Source organism: Ipomoea triloba, chromosome 10 (genome assembly GCF_003576645.1).
Source record: "Ipomoea triloba cultivar NCNSP0323 chromosome 10, ASM357664v1".
Taxonomy (NCBI): Eukaryota; Viridiplantae; Streptophyta; class Magnoliopsida; order Solanales; family Convolvulaceae; genus Ipomoea; species Ipomoea triloba.
Genome location: NC_044925.1, coordinates 3,840,331 through 3,852,524, shown reverse-complemented (window position 1 = coordinate 3,852,524; position 12,194 = coordinate 3,840,331). Strand labels below are relative to the sequence as shown.

Sequence of the window (12,194 nt, the reverse complement as noted above, 5' to 3'; positions counted from 1 at the left end):
CGATTTTAGTCAATTTGTGAAATTTCGAATCATAAATTCTCTTAAAAAAAAAATTGTAGTTAAAATAAAAATTGCCAATAAAAGCATTATATTGCTTTTGTTTTTACTAATATCTCTTGTGAGTTGTATGGCACCGACTACTTTTATTAGTTTTTTTTCAAAATTATTCGAACTGAATGTGACAACATTAAACTCCAAACAATATTCAAGTATAATTTCCTTAATGGACTACTCAATTAAATCAAATTATGGTTTCTTGTTTTCTTTCTAATTTTAATTGTTAATGTTGTGTTAGTTTCTTCTTCATTTTTTTTTTTGGTTTTTCATTTTTAAGATTAATTATTTAAAAATAATAATGTAGTTATGTAATCCATTATTGATATATGAATAATGAATTGATTTAAAGTTTTCTAATTCTTTTAAATAATGCTTTAACTACAATAATTTTTTAGAGAATTTATGATTCGAAATTTCACAAATTGACTAAAATCGGCAAATAAATTCTATCAAAATTATTGAAGTTAAAGTTGATTTGAACTATATTATTCGTTTTTAGTTATTGTCTAATTTACCAATTTCTACAAGTGTATTATTACACTGATTCTATTAACCTTTCCCGTATGCCGGAGAAGGAGTTTTATTATTTTAAAGCTAAAAAAATGAATTTATTTAAGAGTTTTGGATAATATGGTTGCAGCTGATTTGTAAGGGAAGTATTTTTCATAAAAATATTGCAAAGAAAAATTAAAGGCCAAAAACATCATATCCTAGCTAAAAACCAAGCATGGGCAGCATATTGGATGGCCTTTAATATGCCACAAGCTACACATACTTGTTTATTTTTGTCTAACTATCAGTGACTACACTTTCATGTAAAAAATGGTAAGAAACTCTCAAAATATATATTTCTCATTTGCAAGTCACTGCGGGAACTTGCTTTCCGGTCAATGTAGGTTTCACATTTGAACAAAGAGACTTTGCAGCTCCTCCTTTGAATGTCAAATTAATTTCACCAATTTCAACTCCTTCACATGGCACCCCACTACTGCATGCAAGGATCACTGCTTCCTCTGTTGCAGAAGTACCTTTTATGTTCCTATAGCTTACCTTACTTATCTTTACGAGTGACGGTTTCTACAAATAAAAATAAAACAAGCTAAGTTTTAATAAAATCATCCATCATCAAAGAAGTCATAGAAAAAAAAAAGTTTAACTCACCATAGGTGAAGTATGTGTTACATACCTGTTTTGAGCATTCGTTATTTGGGCAGTATTCTTGATCAATCACAATTGGATTTTTGACGTCTTTCATATCTATATTCTCATAATGTATATCAGTTACGACTCCAGGATGAGAATTAGGCCATGTTTTAATTCTGACACCGTTATCTGTACCAACAAATTTGGAGTCTTTTACAAAGACACCCTTCACAGGCTCTTCACCCGGGGTCTTGCCAAGGCTTCCCACACTGATGCCGTGTCCTGGCCCACATGTCACACCAGTGATGTGAAGGTTTTCTAGCCCATCACCAATGGATATGCAATCGTCTCCAGTTCCTATAACAGAATCTTTAACCGTAACATCCTTTATTTTTGCAATATGAATTCCATCTGTATTGGGACTATCCGCTGGCGCTTTAACAGTGAACTTCTCAAACGTTAAGTTATTGCCACCAAAAACATTGACGTGGAATAATTTACTGTTTAGAGTAGTTATGTCTCGGATGACCGAATTTTTCATGAAATTGAAGCTCAAATTCTGTAAAGATTTAAAAAAAATTATTAGTTAATATATCCGTTGTTTATATATATAAAAAAAGAATTTACACATGATAAATACAGACTTACGTTAGGCAACTTATCACTTTTAAAACCTTTGTCTTTAGCGGCATAAACTTGTACATTTCCTTGGCCATCAAGAGTGCCACCACCCGAGAGTGTGAAATGATCTACGTATTCAACCGTTAGCCATTCCCTTTTGCCATCCATATCATTAGGATTAGGAGGGGCCTTCAAGGTAGCCTGAATAACTGGGGCTTTGCATGGACCCTTAAGTAGAGCTTGTTTCATTTCGAAAGTGCCTTTTGGGATCACAATGGTGCTGGGAGTTGTAGCTGCACATGCTTCTGTCCAAGCTTTCAACAATTCCTAGCCATTAAAATTTTATCCATAATCAAATATGATCATGTATATATGAACCTTCAAGTATTTATTTAAATTACTTAAAATTCCAAATAAAGGAGATATGAGCCCTTATCCCGAAATATGAATAAACAGCACATGAGCATAGTTCTTTCCCCACAGATGTTGAAACACAGATAGGGTGGCTTACAAAGCTTAATGAAACAAATGGGTTCTGCAAAGGATATGATGGGTATGTTTGGTGGTGGGGATAAGTGAATTCTCACATACTAAACCTGATTGTAGGCCTACATCAATTCAAGCAAGCTACCTGGATAAGGATTACGGAATACAATTTCTTTCTTTTCCTATTTTCTGTTCCTTAAACACAATTCTAAAAAAAAAAAAAAAAAAAAACTTACCGGACTAATATCTACACCGGCTTTTGCAGCAACTTTGATATCAGCACTCTCTCCAAGATGCGCTAGCAAGAATAATACAAATGTGAAGGCACAATAAATTATTGTATTCATTTTTCTGTTTGTTGCTCAGATTTTAGTATTTTTGTGTTCCTTTGGATGGTTGATATAAGATCTTAATGTTAAGGTATTTATAGTGTTGTTAGCTAAACTAATCCCCACAAATGTAGTTAAATAATGGTTCTTACATTTTCCATATCTATTATTGTGTGGTTTTAAATATATGAGTGATATTACTTTTAGCTAGTTTTTTGTGTTTCTTTACTAAAAGGGGTGTTTACTCATTAATTATTATTTTGTTATTAGGTTATTCATAAATATATACGGAGTACATTTTAATTTTAACTATGCATTGTTTTTATCTACTAGAGGACACTGTATTACTAGTAGCATCCTTGAAATGACATTAGTGACATAAATTTGAATTGAATAAAAATAATGTTGTTATTCTATTAAATATAAAGAGAAAATTTCACTTTTGATCCAATGACTATTACGGTATTGTTAATCGCAGTACACGAGTAACAAAACTGTTAATTTAATATTTTAATTATTCATCAAATTTTTTTCAATTTCAATACTCTAATCAAATTGCCGGCTATAACTCATCGAAAAAAATTAATTAACCACATTACGTTTAACCACAAGTACAATATATATATATATATATATATATATATATATATATATATATATATATATATATATATGTATATATCCCTAGAGTTGGATCGGAAGAAGGCTTTCTTTCAAAAGGAGTTTGATACCGTATGCTAAAGCTTGAAGAATTCCTAAAGGACCCGCATATTCGGGCCAATACGTTGTTGTATTCCCGTGGATATTTCCCTTTCTAACCAAACAATTACTACTAAACTCATTGTGATTCCTAATACAATAGTAAGAATAGGGACAAGTATCTATATGATCCCATAGACTTCTTTGACTTTTACGAATTCAAATCCGAAAAAGGAATGGATTGCCTTGATTTCTGTTGTATCAATTATCATTTCAACGATCAACATCCCCCATAATGATATCTATGCTACCTAGTATCGTCATAATATCAGCCAATTTCATTCTTTTCACGACCTGGGGAAGAATTTGCAAATTGATCAAATCCAGTGGATGAATTTTTCATCTCCAAGGAAAAACGATATGATTTCCTATCAGAAAAATTCTTAATTCTCCCTTTGGAGCTCCGACTCTCACATTAAGTTCTTGCTGCGATAATTCAAAAACAAGAAAGATTTGTTTAGCAATGAATAGGTATTCAGAATCATTCCATTCGGGATGTATTACTCTATCAAAACGTCGGATTTCTAAATTCTCATAAGCCCCCCGGAATTCCATATATATATATATATATATATATATATATATATATATATATATATAGAGCAAATTGCCATTTTAGTCTACTGACTATAGGGGTCCTATTAATTGTAGTCCACGACTTTCAAAACTGTTAATTTCATACCATAACTATTCAATTTTTATCAATTTTGGTCACTCCGGCCAAATTGTCGGTCAAATTTGCCGGAAAGTCCTAAACCCTAAAATAATGAGGGGTATTTTAGGAATTTCACACCTCTTCTTTCTTCTCCGGCGATGTTCCACTATTCTCCGGCGAGGTTCCATTTTTTCCGGCGAGGTTCCTGGGCTTTCTTCATTTTTTCCGGCGAGGTTCCTGGGCTTTCTTCATTTTTTTCGGCGAGGTTCCTGGGATTTCTTCATTTTTTTCCGGCGACCGCTGCTTCCGAAGAAGAAGCGGGATTTCTTCATTTTTTTCCGGCGACCGCTGCTTCCGAAGAAGAAGCTTACAAACTTTGCCCACCTTCCTTGCGTCACCTGCATCAAATAGGTATTGTGCATTTCTGCCCAAACTTGGAAGCAAGGAAACACAATATTTGCACAATATATATTCAGTACAGAGTGGAAGCAAGGAAACACAATATTTGCACAATATATATTCAGTACAGAGTGGAAGCAAGGAAACACAATATTGTCCAAACTGTACAAGCTTGAGTTGGTAATGCGTACAGAGTGGAAACAATGAAATATATACTCACTACCCACTATAGTGGAAACAATGGAAACACAATATTTGCATAGATGATAGTGCATCACTTACGGCAGAAGAAGCTTCCGAAGAAGAAGCTTACAGCCACCGCCGGAGGAGTAGAACGAAATTTGACCGGAGAAGAAGACCAGACAGGTGAAATTACTAAAATACCCTTCATTATTTTAGGGTTTAGGACTTTTCGGCGAATTTGGCCGGAGTTACCAAAATTGATAAAAATTGAATAGTTATGGTATGAAATTAACAGTTTTGAAAGTCGTGGACTGCAATTAACCATAAACCCTATAGTTAGTGGACTAAAATGGCAATTTGCTCTCTCTCTCTCTCTATATATATATATATATATATATGCTTCACAACTTCAGTCTCTAAACCACCACATCTCACCATTGACCAAAACTCAGCTGTCATCCACAAAGTATTTTGTATTTGTCCAAACTAAGAACATCCTCAATAGTCGAAGATTTTGCATAATTTTTTAGAATCCAAGTAAGAAAGGTGAAGGAAGTGAAAAGAGAAAAAAAAAATAGGAAAAAGAAAAATGAAAAAACAATTAAGGAGGGTGGTCGGCCACCCTCAACACGCCCAGTGAGCGCGTGTAGTCTACGCGCCCACTATGTGCTGCTAATACGCTTAACACGCACTAGGTGCAAATTTTTTTTTTTCAATTAGTGGGGCTCAGTTTAGGGGACAAAATAAAAAGCACGCTTGCAACAATCCAAATTTTCTCTCTCCAACCCACTCTCAGTTCCACCTTGGATCAGACCTCCTCAAACATTGAGTTAAAATCCCTATTGAGATGCTCTAAGGGCCAACAAAACTTTCATAGTTCTCGAGGAGCAGGTCTTCAAGACTTGCTTGGTCGTATATTTCCATAGTAGAACTAAAAGCTGCTAGAGTTTTGAACTTTCCAGATGGCACAATCTAGAATCCTCTTTGTTCTTCTCTTTCTTCTTCATGCGCAGCTTCTCTTATTAGGGTTCATACAAATTAGAATAGGTTATAATCAATTTTACCCTTTTTCGTATATAAACATGAAAAGACGAAATTGTACTCTTGTGATTAAACATTATATGGTGAATTAAACTTTTTCGATGAGTTTTAGCCGATAATTTGACTCGAGTAACTGAAATTGAGAAAAATTGAATACTTATAATATTAAATTGACAATTTTAAAATTCTTTGACTACAATTATTTAAACTAAGACAACAGTTTTTACAACAAAATCACGGTCGTAACTTAAATTTTTTTAATATAACAATTTAAAATTTGATAATATAACACATTTTATACCAAAAAATAAATGGTATATTCTTAAAATAAAAAAAGATTATGAAATGTTACTCTCCCAATTTTTTTAGAAAACTGACATTGTATCTCAGGATTTAAAAATAATTAAAATATATATAAGGCTACAACATTGATTTTGGAAACCACCAACATCCCATCTTTTGAATATAAAAAATAAAATATATTTAGCAATACATCGTTTCTTTTTTTTTTATTTATTTTTACAACCGTCACGTATCTATAACTTTTTGAAAGAACATTACAATTATATATAACGATACAATGTCAGGTTGTCACAAATAAGTAACACATACTATGATATTATATCAATAAATTAACAAACTATTACAACTTCATTTGTCAAAGTAATAAACAATTTTTTTAGTCAACATGCCTATATTATAAAGAATAAATAAAATTATAGTGTTTAAGGTTACGTTGTCACAATAAAATGAAGTATTTTTTTTGAAATAAATTACAAGGAAAGTTATTGTGTGTCACACTAAAGTGTTGTGTTCTTATGACTTAACATAACTAACTAATATGTTGAGTAAAAAATGTTTTCACAAGTATGTAAACATGTTGCGATATGTGTTATTGTCACTTAAATAATCATTTTAGTGTTATCAAGGTTTATCTTACCTAATATATAATTGGATCCATTTTTATATAACTAAAAGTATAAAATAAAAAAAAATATTTGTTGAAAATTATCAATATACAAAATATTCAAAAAAATGGATATTCTTGAAAATATAAATAATTATAATCCAAAAAAAAAGAAGATAAATGATACTTGGTTGACGATCCAACATTATACTTCGTATGTTAAAACATTATTTAAAAGAATTTAGAAAACTTTAAATCAATTCATTATTCATATATCAATAATGGATTACATAACTACATTATTAATTTTAATAATTAGTCTTAAAAATGAAAAACCAAAAAAATAAAGGAAAAAAAAAAGAATCTAACCTTACAACACTAACAATTAAAAATAGAAAGAAAACAAGAAAACATAATTTGATTTAATTGAGTAGTCAATAAAGGAAATTATGCTTGAATATTATTTGGGGTTGTCACACTCAATTCAAATAATTTTGAAAAAAAAAAACTTAATAAGTAGTCGCTAAGGTACTTGTGCCATACAACTCACAAGAGATATTAGTAAAAACAAAAGCAATATAATGCTTTTATTGTCAATTTTTATTTTAACTACAAATTATTATTATTTTTTAGAGAATTTATGATTCGAAATTTCACAAATTGACTAAAATCGGCAAATAAATTCTATCAAATTTATTGAAGTTAAAGTTGATTTGAACTATATTATTCGTTTCTATTACACTGATTCTATTAACCTTTCTCGTATGCCGGAGAACTGAGTTTTATTTTTTAAAGCTAAAAAAAAGGAATTTATTTAAGAGTTTTTGGCATCTAACGATATGAATATAATATGGTTGGAGCTGATTTAAAATGGAACTATTTTTCATAAAAATATTGCAAGTAAAAATTAAATGCCAGCATCATATCCTAGCTCAAAACCAAGCATGGGCAGCATATTGGATGGCCTATAATTTGCCACAAGCTACACATACTTGTTTATTTTTTTCTAACTATCAGTGATTACACTTTCATGGAAAAAATGGTAAGAAACTCTCAAAATATATATTTCTCATTTGCAAGTCACTGCGGGAACTTGCTTTCCGGTCAATGTAGGTTTCACATTTGAACAAAGAGACTTTGCAGCTCCTCCTTTGAATGTCAAATTAATTTCACCAATTTCAACTCCTTCACATGGCACCCCACTACTGCATGCAAGGATCACTGCTTCCTCTGTTGCAGAAGTACCTTTTATGTTCCTATAGCTTACCTTACTTATCTTTACGAGTGACGGTTTCTACAAATAAAAATAAAACAAGCTAAGTATTAATAAAATTATCCATCATAAAGGAAGTCATAGAAAAAAAAAAGTTTAACTCACCATAGGTAAAGTATGTGTTACATACCTGTTTTGAGCATTCGTTATTTGGGCAGTATTCTTGATCAATCACAATTGGATTTTTGACGTCTTTCATATCTATATTCTCATAATGTATATCAGTTACGACTCCAGGATGAGAATTAGGCCATGTTTTAATTCTGACACCGTTATCTGTACCAACAAATTTGGAGTCTTTTACAAAGACACCCTTCACAGGCTCTTCACCCGGGGTCTTGCCAAGGCTTCCACACTGATGCCGTGTCCTGGCCCACATGTCACACCAGTGATGTGAAGGTTTTCTAGCCCATCACCAATGGATATGCAATCGTCTCCAGTTCCTATAACAGAATCTTTAACCGTAACATCCTTTATTTTTGCAATATGAATTCCATCTGTATTGGGACTATCCGCTGGCGCTTTAACAGTGAACTTCTCAAACGTTAAGTTATTGCCACCAAAAACATTGACGTGGAATAATTTACTGTTTAGAGTAGTTATGTCTCGGATGACCGAATTTTTCATGAAATTGAAGCTCAAATTCTGTAAAGATTAAAAAAAAAAATTATTAGTTAATATATCCGTTGTTTTATATGTATATATAAAAAAAGAATTTACACATGATAAATACAGACTTACGTTAGGCAACTTATCACTTTTAAAACCTTTGTCTTTAGCGGCATAAACTTGTACATTTCCTTGGCCATCAAGAGTGCCACCACCCGAGAGTGTGAAATGATCTACGTATTCAACCGTTAGCCATTCCCTTTTGCCATCCATATCATTAGGATTAGGAGGGGCCTTCAAGGTAGCCTGAATCTGGAGCTCAACTGGGGCTTTGCATGGACCCTTAAGTAGAGCTTGTTTCATTTCGAAAGTGCCTTTTGGGATCACAATGGTGCTGGGAGTTGTAGCTGCACATGCTTCTGTCCAAGCTTTCAACAATTCCTACGCCATTAAAATTTTATCCATAATCAAATATGATCATGTATATATGAACCTTCAAGTATTTATTTAAATTACTTAAAATTCCAAATAAAGGAGATATGAGCCCTTATCCCGAAATATGAATAAACAGCACATGAGCATAGTTCTTTCCCCACAGATGTTGAAACACAGATAGGGTGGCTTACAAAGCTTAATGAAACAAATGGGTTCTGCAAAGGATATGATGGGTATGTTTGGTGGTGGGGATAAGTAAATTCTCACATACTAAACCTGATTGTAGGCCTACATCAATTCAAGCAAGCTACCTGGATAAGGATTAAGGAATACAATTTCTTTCTTTTCCTATTTTCTGTTCCTTAAAACACAATTCTAAAAAAAAAAAAAACTTACCGGACTAATATCTACACCGGCTTTTGCAGCAACTTTAATTTCAGCACTCTCTCCAAGATGCGCTAGCAAGAATAATACAAATGTGAAGGCACAGTAAATTATTGTATTCATTTTTCTGTTTGTTGCTCAGATTTTAGTATTATTGTGTTCTTTTGGATGATTGATATAAGATCTTAATGTTAAGGTATTTATAGTGCTGTTAAAACTATTCCCCACACAAGTAGTTAAATAATGGTTCTTACTTTTTTCCATAGCTATTATTGTGTGGTTTTGAATATGTGGGTGATATTACTTTTAGCTAGTCTTTTGTGTTTCTTTACTAAAAGGGGTGTCTACTCATTAATTATTATTTTGTTATTAGGATATTCATAACTATATACGAAGTACATTTTTATTTTTACTATGCATCGTTTTTATCTACTAGAGGACACTGTATTACTAGTAGCATCCTTGAAATGGTATTAGTAGCATCCTTGAAATGGTATTAGTGACATAAATTTGTATTGAAAAAAAAATAATGTTATTATTCTTTTAAATATAAAGAGAAAATTTCACTTTTGATCCAATGGCTATTAGGGTATTGTAAATCGCAGTACACTAGTTATAAAATTGTTAATTTAATATTTTAATTATTCATCAAAATTTTTTCAATTTCAATAACTCTAATCAAATTGCCGGCTGTAACTCATCGAAAAAAATTAATTAACCACATTATATTTAACCACAAGCACAATATATATATCCCCTCGAGATGGATCAGAAGAAAGCTTTCTTTCAAATGGAGTTTGATACCATATGCTAAAGCTTGAAGAATTCCTAAAGGACCCGCATATTCGGGCCAATACATTGTTGTATTCCCGTGGATATCTCTCCTTTCTAACCAAACAATTACTAGTAAACCCATTGTGATTCCTAATACAATAGTAAAAATAGGGGCAAGTATCCATATGATCCCATAAACTTCTTTGACTTTTACGAATTCCAATCCGGAAAAGGGATGGATAGCCTGGATTTGTGTTGTATCAATTATCATTTCAACGATCAACATCCCCCATAATGATATCTATGCTACCTACTATCATCATAATACCAACGAATTTCATTCTTTTAACGACCTGAGGAAGAATTTGCAAATTGATCAAATCCAGTGGACGAATTTTCGATCTCCAAGGAAAAACGATTTGATTTCCTATCAGAAAAATTCTCAATTCTCCCTTTGGAGTTTCGACTCTCGCATGAAGTTCTTGCTGCGATAATTCAAAAATAGGAGAGATTTTTTTTAGCAATGAATCGGTATTCAAAATCATTCCATTGGGATGTTTTACTCTATCAAAACGTTGGATTTCTAAATTCTCATAAGCCCCCCCCCCCTCCCACGGAATTCCTTCCAGGGCTTGTTGAATCATTTTTATGAATTCTTCCATTTCGTTGAATCTTACTAAATAACAAGATATATATATATATATATATATATATATATATATATATATATATATATGCTTCACAACTTCAGTCTCTGACCCACCCCATCTCACCATTGACCAAAACTCAGCTGTCATTCACAAAGTATTTTGTATTTGTCCAAGCTAAGAGCATCCTCAATAGTCGAAGATTTTGCATACGTTTATTAGAATCCAAGTAAGAAAGGTGAAGGAAGAGAAAAAAGAAAAAGAAAAAAACAGGAAAAAGAAAAATGAAAAAACCCACCCTCAACGCGCCTAGTGAGTGCGTGTAGTATAGCGCCCACTATGTGCTGCTAATACGCTTAACACGCACTAATTGCAATTTCTATTTCAATTTGTGGGGCTCACTTCAGGGGACAAAAAATCAGCACTCTTGCAACAACCCAAATTTTCTCTCTCCAACCCACTCTCTCTTCCACCTTGGATCAGACCTCCTCAAAAATTGAGTTAAGATCCCTATTGAGATGCTCTAAGGGCCAACAAAACTTTCATAGTTCTCGAGGAGCAGGTCTTCAAGACTTGCTTGGTCGTATCTTTCCATAGTAGAACTAAAAGCTGCTAGAGTTTTGAACTTTCCAGATGGCACAATCTAGAATCCTCTTTGTTCTCTTTCTTCTTCATACGTTGCTTCTCTTATTAGTGTTCATACAAATTAGAATAGGTTATAATCAACTTTACCCTTTTTGGTATATAAACATGAAAAGACGAAATTGTACTCTTGTGATTAAACATAATATGGTGAATTAAACTTTTTCGATGAGTTTTAGCCGATAATTTGACTCTAGTAACTGAAATTGAGAAAAATTGAATACTTATCATATTAAATTGACAATTTTAAAATACGTGGAATACAATTATTTAAACTAAGACAACAATTTTTACAACAAAATCACGGTCGTAACTTAAATTTTTTAATATAACAATTGAAAATTTGATGATAGAACACATTTTTTACAAAAAAAAATAAAATTGTATATTCTTAAAATAAAAAAATGATTATAAAATGTTACGCTCCCAAGTTTTTTAGAAAACTGACATTGTATCTCTAGATTTAAAAATAATTAATATATATATAAAGCTACAACATTGATTTTGGAAACCACCAACATCCCATCTTTTGAATATAAAAAATAAAATATATTTAGCAATACATCGTTTGTTTTTTTACAACCGACAGCTATCTATAATTTTTTAAAAGAACATTACAATTATATATAACGATACAATGTCAGGTTGTTACAAATAAGTAACACATACAATGATAATATATCAATAAATTAACAAACTATTACAACATCATTTGTCAAAGTAATCAACAATTGTTTTAGTCAACATGCCTATATTATAAAGAATAAATAAAATTGTCGTGTCTAATGTTATGTTGTCACAATAAAATGAAGTATTTTTTTTAAATAAATTACAAGGAAAGTTATTGTGT

General features: G+C 31.7%; 1 protein-coding gene and 1 pseudogene across 1 annotated transcript in view; both read right to left on the bottom strand.

Annotated features, from left to right (window-relative positions):
* The window catches only part of LOC116032023 (polygalacturonase-like), a 13,007-nt gene extending 10,323 nt beyond the window's left edge, over positions 1 to 2,684 (bottom strand). The window contains exons 1-2 of the mRNA XM_031274410.1: positions 2,544 to 2,684; positions 2,049 to 2,148 (exon numbers count right to left, since the gene is read on the bottom strand). Coding sequence (XP_031130270.1) covers positions 2,049 to 2,148; positions 2,544 to 2,654 — 211 coding nt within the window. The 5' untranslated portion in view covers positions 2,655 to 2,684. The remainder of the gene's footprint in view (positions 1 to 2,048; positions 2,149 to 2,543) is intronic.
* Positions 2,685 to 7,585: 4,901 nt separating this feature from the next.
* LOC116032024 lies at positions 7,586 to 9,432 on the bottom strand (annotated as a pseudogene).
* Between the last annotated feature and the right edge of the window lie 2,762 nt (positions 9,433 to 12,194).